The 19,723-nt window shown below is 54.3% G+C and overlaps 1 protein-coding gene across 2 annotated transcripts in view; it reads right to left on the reverse strand.

Moving 5' to 3' along the window:
• Positions 1-6,645: 6,645 nt before the first annotated feature.
• The window catches only part of CD82 (CD82 molecule), a 50,037-nt gene continuing 36,959 nt past the window's right edge, over positions 6,646-19,723 (reverse strand). For both annotated transcript variants that reach the window (XM_090262375.1, XM_090262384.1), the window contains 4 exons: positions 11,057-11,158; positions 8,191-8,388; positions 7,835-7,918; positions 6,646-7,539 (listed from right to left, as the gene is read on the reverse strand). In XM_090262375.1, coding sequence (XP_090118501.1) covers positions 7,462-7,539; positions 7,835-7,918; positions 8,191-8,388; positions 11,057-11,158 — 462 coding nt within the window. In that variant the 3' untranslated portion in view covers positions 6,646-7,461. The remainder of the gene's footprint in view (positions 7,540-7,834; positions 7,919-8,190; positions 8,389-11,056; positions 11,159-19,723) is intronic.

Here is a 19,723-nt window from a genome sequence, read left to right on the forward strand (position 1 = left end):
ACTTCCAACTGTTCCTGCCAGCCCCCCCCTCCCAACCCCTGCATCCTGCAGGAAGTCCGTTTTTGTCCCCAGAGGGTGCGCTGCTTGAAGCATCTGAGGTAACATTAGGGGGCAGGATGAGGGGCTTGGCTTTGGGCCTGACATTGCCCCAGCCCAGAAGGCAGGTGCTGGGAAATGACTTCAGAGGGGTCAGCTGGGGCTGGGGTGGGCTCTGATCATTCAGGTGTCCCCTAGCAGCCCCTCCTACCTGGCTGCACCTTTCTCAGAAGCCAGGAGGCTTCGATTCCTTCCTGCCCCAGTCCCAGACTCTGGACCTGCCCCAGAGGCACCAAGGTTCTCGAGCCCGTCTGTTCCTGCCCAGGGAGGGCCCGGGCAGAGGGCTGGGGAATCTCACTGAAGCCCAGGAGCAGCCCTGGGCACAGGTTGCATTGGGAAGCAGCTCGTTATATCTGCTACCTCATTTAATTCCCACAATAACACTGGGAGGTGGCAATTATTGTCCCATTTCACAGATGAGACTAAGAGAGATGAAGTCGCTCTGCCCATTGTTGTTTTGATTTTATCTGATTTCATTGGGGAAGGAGGTTGCCAGGAGAATGGCTGATTGTGCAGAGTGTGGCTGGAGGGGAAGGGGGCTGAGTGATGAGCGCTTCCACCCTCTATCCTGTTTGTTCCACTCAATGTTCATTATTCTACTTCCTTCCACAGGATGCCAGAGGCCTTGGATGGGCCCCAGGGGTCCCACAGCAGCACTGGGCATGGACAGTGCTGTCAGCAGTTGGCTTGTGTGCATGCGTGTGCTGAGTATGTGCATGTGTCTGCTGTATAGGTATGTGCAGCTGAGTGTGCAAGGCTCCCTACACTCACCAGAATACGGGTGACATGTAGGCTTCTTCACCGCTGTGCTCTCAAGATCCTAGGACACTGTGGCACATGGTAGTAGTAAGTATTCATGGAGTGAATGAATGAATGAATGCACGAACCTTAACCCACAGGTTCCAAAGACCCCAGGAGGTAGCCAGGTATCTGCCCTGAGGCAACTTCAAAACTTAGGTCTCTGACCCTCTTCAGGGAAAGGAGGTGGTGGCCATCCTGGCCTGGAAGATGCCCTGGTGGCTGAGTGCTTTAGTGTCATGAGTGACCCCCCTTCACTCTGCCTGGGGCCATTGCTCACCTGGAAGACCCTGGGGCAGAGCTGGAGGGGGCGCTGATAGGAAACAGGCAGGACTGTGATTGGTGGCCGGGTGCTCTGTCAGCACAGGCCTGGAGCATTCTAGGTGGCAGACATTTGACCTTTCCTACCCACCACTGGCCACTGCAGCTTAACCTGATAGGAGAAGAGCCGAGGTCCCTCACACCTAGAAGTGGGCTGAGCTCTCAGCAGGGTTCAGAGCCTGAGTGTGTGTGTGCACATAATGGACTGACATTCAGTGCTACTGACCCTTACAGCCATGCCAATTATTAAAGTATTTCTCTACTGATTGACTGACAGTCCCTGCAGGTCAACCCCTAGGCAGCTCCCACTAACCCACACAGAAGACCCCTATTTCAGCTCAGGTCTGGCTTTCATTTGCATTGGTCAATGTCCATGCCAGACAGCAACCCCCAAGCCTAGCTTCCGAGACACTTTCTGGGCACTGACATTGGCTCCCCAAAGGACCAGAGAGCAAGCTGGCGCCCACCTTCCTGGCCTCAGGGAGCACTGCCCAGGGGCGTTCTTGCCTCCCCTGCCTACTGGCTCAGCAGCCAGGCCACTGTGAGGCTTGCGTGCCAGTCCTCTGAACAGCATGGCCCTTGGCATGGACGGTGTTGGGAGAGATGGCGGCCTCTACCCACACAGGGGCCCTGATAGAAGCTCAGCTGATCCAGCAGCTCAGGGAGGGAGGCAAGAAGGATGGAAGCCCTGGGCTGGCTCCAGATGAATGGCCAGCTCTAGAGCCTAGTTCAGGAATTAGAGAAGCTGGACTTTGTTCCCTCCATATGGAACTTTAGCCTGAAGTTGGAGTCCTTTTTGGGAGGAAGGACTAAGGGGCCCAGCAGGTCAGTGCTTTGTGACCAGATTTCACCGAAGTTGAGGCTGTGGTCTTATTGTCGGTGGAAATCAGGCTCTTCCAGGGGATCACAAGGAAAGCATTCCAAGGACCCACGTGTGGGAGATTGCAGTGTGGCAAGGTGGTTTATTCATGTGGAAATGGAAGCTCCCCGTGGGTTTCCAATGTCGGCTTCCTCTGTGTCCCGTCTCTGTCCTGCCATGGAAAAGGTCCAGCTGTGTCCTCAGCAGGGTCAGAACAAAAGCCAGGTGCAGGGTTTCTGCTTCATATTAAAGCTTAGTCCTTTGCAGCTCACAGTCTGCTGTGGCTCTGGTGGCTGCTAGACCCTCATTGTGTGCTCCTGGGCAAGACAGTAAGTGAATGAATGGGGTGAGTGCAGGTCTTGAGAGAGAAAGAAAGACAGAGAGAGACAGAGAGAGAGCGAGAGAGAGAGCATGCGTTCTTCCCCCGGGACAATATTAGCTTGTGTTTGGGACAGACCAGGTGTTTTTCCAAAAGAACCAATCAACTTCCCAAGCTTTTGTGAGGCGTTTGATAGGCCCACCCCCTAGTTAGACTGACAGACTTCTAGGATTGAGCACTCCCCCTGTGCCCCCCAACAATTCGGTACTGGAGGGGGAAGGGAGGAGTGTTAGTCCCGCTTGGTGGAGCAATGGTATGAACCCCTGGGGTGTGAAGCTGTAGCTTCCTGGTGAAGCAAACAGGCTCATGCTCCCAGTTTATGAAGCCCCGCGTCTAATTCCCTTTGCTCCTCTTTTTATTAACAATTACCTAACTACCTACAGTAATAGTCTCACAACAGAGCACAGCCTCGGGATTGTCCAGGAAGTCGGCGGCAGCGGGAGGAACGAGGAGTCTTTGGAGCCAGGTCCATGTGGTTCCAGCCTCCCCGCCGGCACTTGCCGGTGGTCAGGCCCTGGGCCTTGCCAGCCAAGGTGGCCCTGTCAGAGGACACAGGCTGGGGGACTTAGCCTACGCCCTTAGTAACTGATGCATTTTTTGTCTTCTTGGAAGTATTTTGCAAACATCGTTTTGATCCCACCCCCTTTATGGCCCAGGAAGACAGAGGTGGAGCTAGATTCCAATCTAGGTTCCTTGGCTCTGAATGACAAGGCATTTATAAAAAGTCATCCTGAAAAACTCCCTGTACCCTCTCTGAGGGTGAAGCTGGGAGAGAACCCCACCATGATGACACAGCCCTGCCTGTGAGGACAGGCTACACAGAACCTTTGATATTCCCCCATGTCTCCTCCCCTCCATCCCTCCTGAGAGGGAGGTGGCCAAGGCCACAGAGGGGACCTTCAGCTGATACCTCTCAGCTTGTCCCATGTAAGTTGGAGGCCAGCAGAGGGCCAGGACAGGGTTTTCTCAGACCTCCTTTGCCCTCTACCTCCCTAGGACACCCAGCCCAAGCCCAGAGCCCTGGACATTGGTGCTCGACCCACTCAGATCTCATACTCCATTCTTGGCCTGCTAACATCTGCTGCTGCTCTTTGGGGAGGGGGCTCTCAGTTTCCCAGACCATTCCAGCACCCCCGTTCCTCCTACCACCCAGGACTAGCGGGTGGGGAGGAGGCAAACATGGGGGGGAAGTAGCCCCAGTTTCTCTGGGGCTTATCTGATTGCTGACCCCACCCTGGGTATCATCCCCAACTCTAGGGGCCTGATGGATCCCTGAGAGATGGACCGGGCAGAACTCCCAGTCTGCAACAGCTATGTGCCCCCATGGCTACTTCCGCCCAGGTGTCATGCTGGGGCTCCCACCCACAGGTGTCACTGAAGGGCAGTGAAGCTTCACCATATGACAGCCCAGACTGTCCTGCTTCCTGCCTCACAAGGCCCTGTGCCCCTCAGTCCACACTTCCTGCAGACCCTTGCCCTGTTTGACTCCCACGTCCTCCACTGCCGTGGTCTCAGACAGAGACGAGAAAGATGTCTGCTCAGCTGGGGGTACTGTGAGGGGGGCTGACCCAAGAGCAATAGTTGCTCATTGTGGTTCAGGGCTCTCGGGGGGACCAGGCACCTTGCTGAGGGCTCGACATCGTCCATTTCACCTGAGCCTCACACAACCGTGTCAATGTCCAGTGTTTAGATGAGGAAAGAGAGGCTCCAAGAGGTGAAGAGGTTTGTCAGGAGCCACGTGGCTACAAAACACTGGGCCTCTGTTGGAACTCAGGTCTGTCCAACCCATGACCCGAGTCCTTCTCAGGGCAAAGGGGATGGGCAGCTGTGCCCCACTCAAGACCTAGCCATGTGGAATTGCTGCATGTGCAGAGAGGGACCCCTGAGCTAAGTCAGACCCCCTCCCCACTCCACATAGCTCCACGTCCAGCTGTAGCCCCAGATTTTCCTCTTCTGCAACCCGATGGCTAGGGTGTGGCTCCCTACTCCTCTTACCAATGGAAGCATGTTGAGGAAATTATTTAACCTCTTGTTCTTCATTGTTCTACCTCCAAAATGGGGGTAATAATGAACATGCACCTCACAGGATTGTAGTGAGCAAATCAGTTAACATGTCAATGGGACTAGCACAGAGGAAGTGCTACCTAAGCACCACTGTATGTAAAAATGTCACCCGATTGTTTAATGTGCATTCACTTGGCCTTTCTCATTCCACCTTGGCAGGGGCAAAACTTCTGTCCTCACTACCGATAACCGGCACAAGGTCAGACCCACAGCAGGCTCTTTTACATCTTTGCTTCAGTCATTAACAGTTATCAAGGCTTGTGTGTCTGAGGGTGGTCTTGAATTCTAGATCTCAGCCAGCCACATTTGTCCTAGTAGCTAGGCATGAAGACACCCTGGGGAATGAGAGTTTCATAACTGGAAATAGTTTCCTTTTTTGCTTTGACCACTGCGACGCGCAGAGTCAAAATTATAGACAGGGTGGTGGCGCAAAAGTAGGTATACCGGTGTGAGTGCACAGAACAGAGTTTATTCTTGCATTCTTAACTTATTAAGTATTGTATTGCTGTACAAACAATGGTAGGCCTACTTTTGCCCACCCCTGTCTCATATAACCAAACAATGAGAGCTCAAGGATGGCAGCTGCTTTCATTTCGCATTCCAGCCCGACTGAGGGTAGCGCTGGCTTGAGAAGCATTCCCAGGCTGCAGTGAGTAGTATCAGCCCCAGGCATGGCCAGGGGGCACCTGGGCTAAGAAGACGAGAACAAGAATCAATTAGTGATGTCTGCTGTGAGCCCCGCAGTGGAGAGTACTCTGTGCACAGCACGGGTTTGTCATCACCGGGTTGGGCAACGCAGCTCTGTATTTATTTCATCCAAGTCCACGCTTCCTCATAAAATTTATATTTTCTCGGTTATGTTGTATATTTTATTATATGTCCTTTGTGGAATGAGGCAGGTTATAAATAAAGTAAGCTGACCGGCTTCACTTGGAGCCCTCAGCCCTCTTTGCTCGGTAAGAGCTCCAGGGAGGGTCCCCGATGGGGGCAGAGAACAGCCACCGGGGAGCTTAAGGCTCCTTCAGCTCCCAGTGCTGTTGCCTGGCGGCTCCCACAGGCCTGACCCTGAGTGGGCCCTGGATTTCGGCCATGGAAAGCTTCTCACAAGAAATTAATTAAGGTCAGATTAAGAGTTAGTCACTGAGGTGTGCCCCCTACATCCTTGCTGAGGACAAGGCTGTCTGGCATGAGCCCCCAACTCTCTCTCTTTGGGGTACATCTGTGGCTACATCTAATCAGGGAGGACGTGAGAATCTAAAGTAATGCAATTTAGTGATCAGCTCAGAGGGCTGCTAACAATACAGATTCCTTGTCCCCAGCTCAGAACAGCTGCATCAGCATTCCTGAGCCCTGGAGTCTGCATTTTCCACCAGTGTTCCCACTGGAATGAGAGACCACAGGCCTGGGGCTGGTGAGGCCCCTGGAGAAACCAGGGCTCTGGGCTCCTAGACTGGGGCAGCAGCGCCACCTGGTGGTCTCTTCTGGAACACAGCCCTTCCTGCCCTACCGCAGGGAGGCAAGTCCCCCCACCCCACCCCTTCCCTCTCCTCCAGGGACTCAAGAAGCCAGAGAAGATGAGACGGCGGCGAGGAGCGGGGGGGAGGGGGCAAGTGCCCTGCTTGGTCAGCCTTCTCCCCGCCTCCCACTCATAAAGCAGCCGCAAAGGCAGAGCACCTCCTCTGGGCTTCAGGAGGCTGGGCATGGGGTGGGCTGGGGCTCACCCTCTGTGACAAGTAAGCACCTTTAAAGTTCATGAATTCTGCACACCTTACTCCATCACATTTCTTTAATATGCAAATGTTTCCTTCGTCAAAAACAGACGCTCTAGAAAGAGGCCAGGCTTATCCTGTGGCTTCATTGTGCACCGGTACCTGGGCCTCAGAGGCAGGACCTAGAAGTATAATCTATACCTGTTTCAATGCACAAATCAAACTCTAGCCACGTCGGTAGCCAGGCAGACAGACCAGAACTGGGTGTCACAGACTCCTCAGGCACTAGGCTGAAAAGGGGGCCAGAGATACGGAGAAAGGGTCCCTGCCCTGGGGACAGCGGTGAGGTGGCCACCTCTCACCCTCTCTCTCCCCTCTGGTCCTCCCGTGGCTCGAGAAGCAGCATCCCCACATCAGGCTAGGTTGTTACAAATCCTCTTTAATAGTCTTCAAGTCTTGAGTATGCTTTACAGATGTGCGCGGAGCCCCTCCCCACTTCCCTACAAAGCACAGCCTCACCCACCCACCCCCTGGGAGGCAGAGGACAAGGGAAAGCATCCTTCCCGCTCCCCAGAACAGCTCAGGGGAATGAAGGGCCAACTCTGTACCACAGCCCGAGGATGCACCCCCCTGATTCCCTCAGCTGCCCAGGGCCAGGCCGGACCCCATCCGGCCAAGCTCATGCAGGTTTTGCTCCCATGATGTGGCCCAGGCAGATCTGAGCTGCCTGGGTGGGGCTGGGTCAGGCCTGGGGAAGAGGTGCCGCCCCTACCATCAGGTAAAGCCCACCCTCTCCCACAACCTTTCATGAAAATGCAAAAGCCAAAGGTCTAAGCATCATAGTGGAAAAAATGTTGACCCACGCAGTGGGCAGTCCCCTGACAGACCAGGGTGTCTTATCTACCCCCCCCAATTTTTAATACACTTTCCCCCATACAATATATACATCCCCAAAGGCAGAGAGAAACCCGGCCCACCTGTGCAGTGATGCTGCAGGGAGTGTTCTCTCTGAGTTACTCAAAGAACCCTGCCAGGCAATGAGCGGAGGAGCCACAGAACAGCTGGGCTCAAGGCTGGAGGCAGAAAGGCAGGGAGAGGGATCTGGGCCCCAAAAGGCCCCTAACTTCCAGCCAGCACAGGATGGGCAAGGGGCCTTGGCAGTGAGGTGGAAGGTGGGCTTGGAGAAGGGAACCAGAGGTTGGGGGACAGGCAGGGAGGTGGGGACAGCAGCTGCCTCAGTACTTGGGGACCTTGCTGTAGTCTTCGGAATGGACATGCCGGCACAAGCAGATGGACAGGAGCATCCCCAGGAGCTGTTGAGGGAGAGGGTGAGAGTCAGAGGGGGCAGGGCTGCCCAGTCTCCCGGAGGTCCCAGAGCAGCACCCTGCTGCCCAGCTCAACACGCAGGGAGTAAGGGAAGCCTCAGCCACAGCCTCATGACCAGGCTGTGATTCGGATGGTGGTGGGACCAGGAGGGCCAGAGTTCAGGCCAGGCTCGCCACAGGCTCTCTAGAAGCTGACGGGACTCAGCATCTACTGGGACATCAACGGAGTGGGGACAATCCAGGAGTACAGAGCATGGAGGGCTGCAGGGGAGGGGGCCCAAACCTCAATGACAGCGACGCCCACACACACGCCGAGGATGATGCCTAGGTTGTCCCGCAGCCACGCCTGCACCTTGTACACGCAGCCCTACAAGGGGAGAGCACAGGCAGGTCAGCCACGTCGTGCAGAACCCCCGGGAGGGCAACCCCCCTGCCACCCCGTCCAGAGGTGTCTGTGTATTTCTTGACTAGAAGGATGAATGAACATGTAATGAAGGTACCAATGGCCAGGGAAGAAATGGATCAAAAGCAGGAACAACTAAGTGAAGAAAAGAAGGAAGGATGGAGCGGGGCCCAGGTGAGCCTGGGTGGCCGAGAGGTCCCCAAGCCCAGTGCCTGTCCCCACAGCCCTCCACGTACCTGCTGATACACAGGCCAGTCCTCAGGGTTGTTGCCACCATACTGGGTTGTGGTGTTGCTGGAAGCCTCGCAGAAGCCCTTCCTCACGTTGCCTTCCACCTTGTCCCCGCAGGAGCAGGGGTAGGTGACGGTGGTGCGATTCATGAGCTCAGCGTTTTCTGTCCAGTTATAGAAGCTGCCCCAGCCACAGCACTTGCCCTGGACAAAGGGGAGATAGGCTGCTCATGCCCACTGCCCACCCAGGCAGGCTGCCATTTCTGGCAGAGGTGGGGCCTCCCCAGAAAAAGGCTCAGATCTGCCACTTCGGGCCTCCCTTGTCCTGGCCACACCACTAGGAGCTGAGTTTAGGTTTCATGTTGGTTCTGTGAGCCACAAAGGACTTCAAGGGGGCTCTCGGGAAACACATACCATGAACTACAAGGAGGAAGGAAAAGTCAGAACCAGCAAAAATATCCAGCAGAGCAGGAGGGAAGTTCAAGTTGAAAGGCGGAATACAGGTGTGGGGGATAATAGGAGGACAGACAGCTTTGGATTAAGAGCATCGGGTCTAGAGTCAGGTTCCAGGGTTCAAATCCTGGCTCTGCCACCTGCCAGATGCTCAACTTTGGTCGAAGTACTGACTTCAGTTCCCTATCTGCAAATTGGGTAACAAGGTTACCTCCCAGGTAACCCTACCTCCCAGGGCTGTTACAAAGACTAAATGGGATGAGGCAGGTAGAGCGCCCAACGCAGGTCTGGAGTGCGAAGTAGTTGCTTAGGAAAGGCTGGTCCTGCTTCTAGGTGCTAAGAGTGTGCTAGAGCTGTGCTTTGCCGCTGAGCTTCCTGGTTGCCAAGTGAAAAGGGGGACATGGTCATTCTGTCTTTGCAGAGGTGGAAATGCTCTAGTTCTAGAGGGGAAAAAAGCTTTTCTGGGCTCCGTGTGCTGACAGGGGCCTCCGTGGGGCTTAGGCGGGGGACTCGGAGAGGCTTCAGATCACATTTGGGCTCGAGTTCCCACCTGGATTGGGCTCTCAGGGGCGGGGCATGTGCCGGAAATTCCCCGGCGAGGCAGAGCAGAGTGGGGCAAGGCTCCTTTCAAGCCCTGGCCCTGCCCTGCGCATGGGCGAGCTGCTGCCCTTCTCTGTGCTCGTTTCCCCGTTTGGAGAATGGCGTGGCGATAACCACGGCGCTAGGATCCCTGGGAGGGTTAAATGAGCCGCATGTGTGAGCTGCGTGCCCCGGTGCCCAGCACATGGTCCGTTTCCCACCTGCTGCTGCCTTCCTGTCTCAGTGCCGAATCCCTGACAGGCGGCCCAGTGGCCAGCAGGGGGCGTGCCAAGCATGCTCAGCGTGCTCAGGCTCCCGCTTGTATTTTTTTATGTTGCAGTTGCTTGGCTGCTTGCTCTCTGGCAGAAGGTTGGCCTCTGTGGGGAGGCGGGGGGCACCCACAGGCCCTCCCACACCCAAGCAAGATGAGGTCGCGTGACTTGCCCCTTCTACTGCACTGAACAGAGCCTCCCTCTCCAAGGGCATCCTGCGCTGGCTCCTGCCCAGCTCGGTCCCCAGCCACCACCCACCCTGCGTCTCGTGGTTGTGCAGGGCGAAGAAAACATCACCACATGGTAAGTGCCGCCTAAGCGCCACAGGCTTTAGAAGTTCATCTCACATGAGTACGGGTCAACGGCCCCATTTTATAGATGAGGAAACGGAGGCTCAGAGGCGGTCTGGCCGGAAAGTGCCTGTGTTAATATCCCAGCCCTCGGCAGCCTGATTTCCAGTCTGCTTTCTGAACCACCATCCCAAGCAGCATCTGACAGGCATCAGAATCATCTAGAGGCCTTGCCAGCTGCAGGAATCCCCCACCTGGCCAACTACCTCCCATGGCGTGACGCTCATCTCCCAAAGGACCCACTTCTCCTGCAGCCTCCTTGAAAGGTGGCATTTGCTCATTCTGGGACATTGACTCCCTCGAATCTTAGCAAAGCATCTCAGGAACTGCGGGTCACACTAAAGGTGCAATGATGACATCCTCCAAGTCCCTCTTCAGTCTCCAAACTCTCCTGCTGCCTGTCAGTGCCAGCAGGTCCTAAGTGACTGTTGTATCCAGAGTCCCCATTAGAGGCAGGGGGAGGCCACAACCCAGAGGAGGCGGGTCCTGGCCAACGGCACACAGCCTCTGGGGCCACAAACGAGGGGCAGCTGGACCTGATCACTGAGGCCGATGGTGACCCTTGGGTCACCATCAGGGCAGGCTGGGGACCCAATCAGATGGCCATTCAGTGAGTCAGTCAGTCACTGGTTCTATCAGTCACCCAGTCAGAATGCCAGTCTTGTTGCCACTCAGTCATTCACTCTGTCAGCCCGTCGGTTGGTCTCCGCCCCGCCCCCCCCCCCTTCAGCTGAGGTGGAACACACATACACTAAAGTGCACACATGCAGCCTGATGAATTTTTATATACATCCCAGCATAACCACCACCTGGATCAGAATGGAATATTCCTTTCCCCCTCCACCCCAGGAGGTTTCACGGGCCCTACCCTAGAGGTCGCTTCCTCTCAGACCCAGTGTCTTAATCCCCAGGGTACAGGTCCCAACACTCGCCAACCTGGCTTGAGATGAGAGGGCTGAGAGCTGAGCCCCCTCCCTGGCCACAGGTGGAAGCCCTGTGGGCCATAGAACAGCCTCCAAGAGCTGGACCCCTGAGCAAGGAGCTGTGGTGGTGGCTGAGATGTCAGGTAAGGGGGCTGCTCAGACACACACTCACGTACCAACTTACTAATACATTCTCTCTGTTAGGTGCATACAGGCACATGGACGGCCTGACCCAGACACACAGACACAGACAGGCCAGAAAGCTCATGCTGCTCTGTCCCTGCCCCCACCTTACCTGGGCCTGCACGTAGTCCCAGCCCTGCTGCAGTCTGTCCTCCTGGCCATCCTTGTAGTCCTGAATGATCTTGGTCACGATGCTGCCCATCTCCTGCTTCACCTGCAGAGAGGAGAGCAAGGATCAAGGTCAGATTTCTGGAAACCCATGCCCCACCCTCAACCACATCTACTAAAACAGCCTCTCCCCACCCTGACTCTCGAGCCTGGGGACATGCCCACAGTGCGAAAGCATTTCCTTGTCTACTCCAACCATGTTCCTAATACTTCCTCCTGGTCTCCATGCTGAGCCCACTGCAGTCAGGGCCAACTGCTCCTGGCCTATAGTCTATGTAGCACTCAGTAGCCACATGACCCTTTCAAGGTGACTCTTCCAAGGTCATGGCTGAAAGCCTCCCAGTGGCTTCCTGCTCTCAGGAAAAACGCTGACACTCTCTCAGGTGCTCACAGGCCCTAAATCGCTTGGCTCCTGTTCTTCCCAAATCTCATTTCTTCTGTTCTTGCTTTCTTCACTTCTATGACACAGGTCTGCTTGCTGTCTTCGTGCTAGGCTCACTCCTGCCTCAGGGCCTTTGCACTGGCTGTTTCCTCTGCCTGGAACCTCTTCCCCTCAAATATTAATATAATTCACTTCTTTACTTCCTCGACGGCCCTGCTCAAATGTCACCTCCTCGGAAAGCCCTTCCTGGATCACACTACAGAATACCATCCCTTCCCTATCCCCTCTCCACCCCCTCCAAGGCCCTCCTTATCCTACAAGGGATATCCTGCATATTTTTTCTTTCTTTCTCTTTTTTTTTTAATTAATTAATTAATTTGTGTGTTTATTTTTAGAGAGAGGGGAAAGGAGAAAGAGAGGGAGAGAAACATGACTGTGTGGTTGTCTCTCACTCGTGCCCCCAGTTGGGGACCTGACGTGTAACCTAGTCATGTGCCCTCTTTTTTTTTTTTTTTTTTCCTCTCCTGAGGACATGCTTATTGATTTTTGAGAGAGAGGAGGAGAGGGAGAGAAGCATCGATGTGAGAGGAAAACATCAACTGGTTGCCTCTCACATGCACCCTGACAGGGGACCAATCCCACAACCCAGGTATGTGCCCTGACCAGGAATTGAACCCATGACTGTGTGGTTTACAGGATGGCGCTCCAGCTAGGGCATGCATTTTCTTCATGGCATGGTCATGACATGCTCATTTGTTTCCAGGATTGATCATCTCCACCCCCAACTAGAGCGTCTGCTCCGTGGTACCAGAGATTGTATCTGGCGGAGCCTGGCCAGAGCAGGCGTGCGGTGTACATCACCAGAAAAGTGCATGACCACCACTATCCACTACGCACCCAGGCAGTCCTCACGTGCTCTCTCCAGATTAACCCGCCTGCCTGCCCCTGGGACCCACAAAAGCCACATCCTGACCGTGCTGGTTGCCACGTGCTCAGGAATTCGGAAGCCCTCACTGAGGAAGAGAGAAACTCTCCTGCTTTTCACTAATCCCACAGAGAAAGCACTGATTGACAAATAAGGCAGGTGAGGGGTGCAGGGATCCAAAGGATTCAGCCCCAAAGGCCTTTCCCTGGGCCCTGAACAGAGGATCTCAGGACAGCGGCTTTTCAAGAATAAGTCAGCTGTATGAAGGGAGGCAAACCTGAAACCAGCCTAGAGAGCTGAGGACAGGGCCTCCTGGCTGCAGGTGGGAGGGGGCCCCAGAGCCAGCCCTGGCCTGGCTCCACCTGGCCTCTCCGGTAGACCTTGCCCGAGGCCCTTCTCGGCATGCACAAGCTGGTTGTCCACCTGCTGTCTGTCGTTGCAGAACCGAGAGGAGCAGGACACTGAGGGGTGGCTGCCCACCTGCCCCTCAGTTCCTGAGAAAAGAGGATTAGGGAGCCTGGCTCAGAGCCCTGTGGGTGGGCTTCCTCCAGCTGCCCACAGGCAGCCCCAGAATGCTGTGTTCAGAGAAACCACTTCCTCCAGATGGACCTGAGGCTCCTGGCCCCTCCTGTCGCTCACCTGGGGAAACCAGCCACCCCAGGACCTTGCTGCGCCCTCTTCCTCTTGATAAAACTCTGTGTGTTGCTTTTTGTTTACTTACCCAGAGCCCTCTACAATTTGCAAAACTTTCCTGTCCATAACTAATCACAACAATACAAGTGGCTAACATTTATCAAACGCTTGTTCTGCACCCGTGCTATGCTGAGCACTTTTAATATTATCTCACTTGAATCCTCAGAGCAGACCTATGGTCTAGGTATTTACTTCATTCCCTCATTTTAAAGATGCAGAAAACGAGGCTCAGAGAGGTTCATTAACTTGCTCAAGGTCACACAGACAATAAGTAGAGAAGCTGAGGTTTGAACTCAGGCTTATCTAATTCTAAACCCCATTTTTACCCATTCAGCTCTACTGGCGTAGTAACTGCACGGCTATACCTTGAAGTAGGTCAGAGCACTTTTAAGAAGGACCCAGAGAAGCCAAGTAGTTTGCCCATGTCACACAGCTCAGGCTGTCTGCCTGCAGATCTTGGCTCTTTGTGCCCCGACCATCCTCACCTCTGCCCGGATGGTCTCTGAGGCGAGAAAAGAACGGGGATCCCCAGAGACATCTGCTTGGAAGGCCACCTTTCCCACATCCTTCGCACCAGCCTTCCCCCACCGGCCCACACTCTATTTACACCTCAGTGTGGTTGCTACAGCAGCCCGGACTTCCCTATTTCAGAACCCTCCTGAAATGAGAAGGGGGTGGAAACTGTGTGCTTTCCACTGAGACTGGGTGGTTTCCATGGAAACACCAGATCATCCTCCAGCCCAGAATGCAGTTGAGGGCCACAGCTGAGCCACATGAACCATGGCTGCAGGGGCTGGTTCAGCTTGGAGCTGATGTCTTGGGATCCCAGTGCTTGTGAGGCTGTGATAGGAGCCCAGGGAGGTCACCCTGGCAACCAGGCCTTCCAGAGACAGGGAGGAGCAGAGAGGCAGAGTGAGAGAATGCTCACTGTTTCGATTCATTCCTGCAGGGGCTGCCTCTGGTTTCTGACTGTCCAGCACCCATTCTCCCTCCTTCTTGAAATAACAGTTCCTTTCCTTAGGGGTCAGCACCCTCAATCCACCCATGTGGCTGGAAGTCCCGCCCAGTTCCGCCCCCACTCCCTGCTGCTATAGGCAGGCAAAGACCCAGGCTGCCACCTGAATGCTTTTCACATCCTGGGAACGAGTGGCTTAGGGATGAGTACGTGTCCCAGGGTCACACACATAGGTCCGACGCCCTCTCTTTCCACTAATCTGATAGGAGGGTCTGAGCTGCTGACGGCCACTGTGGACTCCACTAGAGACAGCCCACCCAAGAAGGGAGCCAACGGAGGAGCGCAGGCTGAGGATAGAGAGGGGACAGAGTCCTGGGGACAGCCTCTACATACCCAGGCCCAGCTGAGCCAGGGGCCAGCCAGCTACTCTGAGCTGGATTACCGTTGCAGGCAAGAAGCAAGCGTCCGGCCTAGGAAGAACTGCACAATCTACAGCTCGGTGCAAAAGGAAAACTCAGGGCCCTTGCTTTAAAATGATGAAGAATTTCAGAACAGCAGCAGCAGAGCATCAAACCAAGCACAGGGCCCTTCTAAGTATGGGACTCTGTGGGACCGCTCAGGTCACTCGCCCAAGAAGCCAGCCCTGGCCTGGCCCAGTACCATCCTCCCATCTCCCAGGCAAGAAAGCGGAGGCCCACAGAGTCAGAACAGCTTCCCAAGATCACACAGCAGCAGGCAGCAGAGGTATGAATAAATCTGACACGTGCAGCCCCAGAATCCTGAGACTGTAACCTTAGCAGGCCGTTCAGTGTCCCTACCTGACAGGAGACCCCACTGTCCCCCGGGATGACTCCTCCTGCCTTTCCCTGCCAGTGCTGCGCTTTCCTTTCACCTTGAAGTGTGACTTTCACAGAGAGGTTAAATTACAAGAGAACTTGGAGTCCAATGCATCATCTAAATATAAGAATCCTTCTCACAGGTTTCCAGGTTCTGCTTAAATGCTCCCTTTGTGGGGGAGCTCAGTACCTCACAGAATAGCACATACAGGGTTGGGGGCCTCTGGCTATGAGCAATTCATTTTAAGTTGAGCGCAAATGACTTCCACTGTTAGTGTTAGTCCTCATCCTTCTCTCTCTCCCAAGTCCCAACTGGGACCACACAGAACAGATCAAGTCACGCTGTCTCCCAGGACAAAGCTGGTTCAGATATCTGAGACCAGACCGCATCTCCCTTTACCCTCTCCTTTCCTGGGGAAGTTCCTAGGCTCCTTTGGTCACCTGCTGAGATGGTGTCCAGACCTCTCTCTCTCCACACTCTTTACTCTGATGTTTCAAATCCCCTTAGAAGGAGGTGCCCCAGATGCAATACAATGGGCCATGTCTTCCCGTCCTCTCCCTGGGGTCCCACGGCCTGTTGCCAGATGCTCTGAGGCTTCCCCTTGGGAAGGAGGATCCTTTGTGATGGTGACTCTGGAAGGGGTGGCACGTTTACTCTCAGTGACTACCTGAGTGTTTCCTGAAAGTCTGCTGTGATCCCAACCACCAGACACCCCAGAGTTCAGCAGAAGGCCACATCATGCCCCACTCCCCCCATCACCTGGTAAGCTCCTGAGGGCAGCCTGGCACTCAGAAGGTGTTCACAAGTCTTTGTCCCATTTTCCTCCACAATCCCTTTCCAGAAGGAAACAGAAAGGTCAGCTCTCCCTGTCCTGACTCCAGCGGCCTTTGAGCCAGTGCATCCGGAAGTTTTCATCATAGTGAGCAGATACCTCACAGACCTGCATTGTCCTCAAGGAACCTGTTTTGCTACCTGCACCTTAGGACATGTGCAAAGTGCCTATTTTGGGCTCCTCGGGTGGGAGAGGGAAGGAGGAGGGAGTCACAGCTGTCCTGACCACCCTCTCTGGGGGGCACACAGACACTGTCATCACCTCCAACCCCCAGCTCCCACCCAGGCCATGCAAGCCCATTTTCCTCCAAGCTCTTAGCCCCCTTCTGCTGAGTGCCAGACAGAGCCCCTTGGAGCCTCCGCACCCCCACCTGTGCAGGCTGACGGGCGGGACAGCAGTGTGGATGGGGTGAGTGCAGCAAGCCCCGTGCCCAGCACGTCACAGGAAGCTCTGTCAGTCCCCCTCCTTCCTCCTGACCCCCCTACCCTCCACTGCCTGCAGAGAACAAGTCAGAATCCTAGGCTGGCAGAACTCAGAATGGCCCAAGAGGTCACCCGAGGCTCAGAGAAGCTGGGTAACTTGACCAAGGGCACACACAATCTGTGGCAGAGCCCACCCTAGAACACGGGGCCCCTGAATCCCAGATCTGTCCTTTGCCCACTGCATGGAGGCTGGGTAAACAAGTGAGGAAGCAGCCAGGGGAATCTCAACTCCACACTTCCTGGTTCTCCCAGTCCTTGCTAATAGTATCGATACCGACAATAACAGGAACAGCTGCCCTTTGCTGCGCCCCTACTAGGCACTAATGAAGTTAATAGTGGTGACAATAACAGGAACATTTGCAAAGATGCCAGCAGACAGCTGCTCTGAGCCGCTCTGCACTGTGCCCGTGGCACATGTCGGTGCTCTTCACACAGCGCCCAGAGGGGGTTCTTGGGGCCCACGTGCTCCCGCACCGAGGGATGTTCCAGTTTTACAAAGGGCTCAGGGTCTATGCCACAGCCCCAAGTCTCTCCCATTCACATTCCCAATGGCCACACTTCGTTCAGGTCCGTTTTGCCGCCAAATGAGTTATAAATTTTTTTTTTTTTTTTTTTTTGGAGTGGGGTGCGGAGGGCTTTCAAAGTGGTTCTGGGCTTCAGAGTTGCAGACGAGAAACAGTGGACCTGTGTGATTACTGCATCGACAAGTGAGGCAGCAAAGGCCCAGGGAGGCTAAGTAACTTGGTGAGGGTCTCAGAGCAGGGGGTCCCACATGGGAGTTTGATTCCGGAGCCCAGGCCCTGGCCATCCCTTGGCATTTTATGCATGTGTTGCCGTCTGTGCTCCTGGGTGGGGGTAGGCAGCAGGCAGGTTTATTTTCCTCCATTTATAATCGAGGAACCCAAGGCTGGAGAGGCCACATGCCGTGCCCAAGGCCCCAGTTGGCCCCTGTCGCTACCCTGGAAACAGCAGCTGCTGAAAGCGCAGGGCAGGAAAGACAGAGGGCAGCCTGGAGACCATTTCCCCGAGGAGCCCAGGGGCTTCGTTCCGCCCAGCTGCCCAGGAGGCCTGGAGAGGCGGGCAGGATGGGCCCGCTGCCTTGCCGCAGGCCTTTCTTTCCCTTCAGGCTCCCACAGCCCCACTGCCCCAGCTGGGCCTCATCTGCAGGAATAAACACCATCAAGCGCATGTTTAGTCTTCCACCGGGATTTACAATGTGCTGGGAAAGAAAAAATAAATAATTCATTCCAACTTGGGCGATAGAGTGGCTCCAGAACTTCTGCAGAAAAGCCAGAAAGCTTCCTGCTGCCTTCCAGAAGAGGTGGGCCAAGGTGAGGGGGCCTGGGACCAAGGAGAGCGAAGGGTTGAGCCTGGGGCTGGTGAGGGAGGCACAGAAGGGGACAGCGGGTATGAGGGACAGGGTCTAGACTGGAGTCAAGAGAGGTGAGCCTCCACACGGGCCTGTTCTGAACCTATAGGACACCTCTGGGGTGTAGCTCTGGTCAGCAGCCAAGCAGAGACTGGACCACCCTGGGGGAGGCAGCAGGGTGTAGAGGGAGGCAAGGGCCTTGAGTCAGAGGGAGCAGGATGAAACTCTCCACTCTGACACCCACGGCCTGTGTGTGACTGTGGCCAAAAACCACTTTGATTTTCTGGGCCTCAGTTTCTTAAAGAGGAAAATGCTTGTAAAAGTGAAATGTGTGTCAAGTTACTAAGTCAGCTCCTGGCATGTGGTTAGTGTCCACAGATGAGCACCGTCTTTATTATTATGAGATGGGAGAACTCACGGGGGTGAGAAAGTATACTTCCTGACACCCCTGCAGAGTTGAACAGCAGCTGAGTCATAGGAACCAGCTCATTAGAGCCCAGTTCTTGTCCACCCTGATTATAATGTACAGCTGACTGGGTCCCAGAGAAGTCCTAGATGCTGATCCCATAACTGTTTCTCTGGAAAAGGCGTTTCCCTGCCCCAAGCATTTGCTTCCTGTGCAATAGCCAAGCAAGCTTCCTTTCATCTACTGAAACTGTATTTCCCCTTTTGCCTTAGCTGCCAGGAAGCTCAATGTTCAAGTTAGCCCTCAGTTACATGAGCATCTTGCCCCATGGCTTCAGAATAATGGTCTTCCTCTCTCTCAGTGTACATTCTGATCTCTCACCCTAAGCCTTTGTTGGAAGTCAGGTCCAATTCTCCTGGGAAACAGGCTGGGTTTGGAAAAGTAAAGCAGATTCAGGTAGGGACCCAGTGAAAATTTCACCAGCATAAACTCAGAAGCCAGGCTGCTGGGGTTCGAATCTCAGCTCTGCCATTTACTAGCTATGTGACCTTTGGCCAAGTTGCTTAACCTTTCTGTGCCTCCCTTTCCACATCTGAAAATGAGGGTGTTCATATCCATGATCTCATAGAATTTCTATGAAGACCAAATATTAAATGAGGTATGTGCACAACATTTAGTTCCAGGCTTGTTCTAAGTTCTAAGTGTTAGTTATTGATGGTGTAATGTTTTCTTAGTTTCCAAGAGGGATCTGAGGCAAATTGACCTTCATGAGATAAAACGCAGGAGCCCCCCTGACTTCCTGCTCTGCCACCTGCTCGGTGGACAAGAAGCACTGGAGGAAGGCACGCTCCCAGGCTCAGCAGGGCCACAGGTGAGCTCCTACTGGAGTCAGGGAGCCTGAGCCCTCACGTGGCCTGGCCATTGACCTTCTGGGTGCCCTGACCCCTCACCTGCAGGACTGGGATTCTCACATATCTTGGGAGAGCGTGAGGATCAGCAAAAGAATGAATGCAAAGTGGCCAACACTGTGCCCAGCATCTGATGTAGGAATGGTGGAGGTTATAGTTATTATTATTGATATTGTTGTTGCTGTTAAGCTCTCCGAGCATCTGCTTCCCTGTCTGACAACATAATACCTACTATCCAGAGCTGATGTGAGGATGAGACAATGTGTGTACATTTTCTAGAAGATACCTGTGCGCATAGTAGGTGTTCCATAAATAACTGTGATAATCACAACTGATCGGCTCATCCAGCAGCCACTCCCAGCTCCTTGTGCCTCTCTGTCTTTAGAGTCTGAAAGCTAGAGGCTTCCTCAGCCACCAATAAAGCCAGGAGTGCCTCTGTAACCCAATCTGGGGGAGATTTTAGGAGGGCTTGCTCTTCTGATAAAAGAGATGGCCATGGCTGCATTGCCCCGTTCCCCTTCTTCTGGCTACAGCAGCACAAGATGGAGCTGTGGCAGCCACCTTAGGACGATGAGGTGAGTGGCATGATGTAGAGAAGCCATTAGTATGAGGACCCTGAAGGGACAGCCAGAACCATGGTCTCTGAGCCTCCAAACATGACTTCTGGTTACGCCCACAAGTGTCCTTAGATTTTAAGCCACAGTAAGTCTAATGTTCTTCTATTCCTAAAAGCTGAGCAACTTCCCTCAGACCCAAGGCTAATGTTTTTATGGACAGTTTCCTCCCTGGGCCCCATCTGTGGATGAGTGGCAGGGATTTAAT

Source organism: Furipterus horrens, unplaced genomic scaffold (genome assembly GCF_987537825.1).
Source record: "Furipterus horrens unplaced genomic scaffold, mFurHor1.1.pri manual_scaffold_2, whole genome shotgun sequence".
Taxonomy (NCBI): Eukaryota; Metazoa; Chordata; class Mammalia; order Chiroptera; family Furipteridae; genus Furipterus; species Furipterus horrens.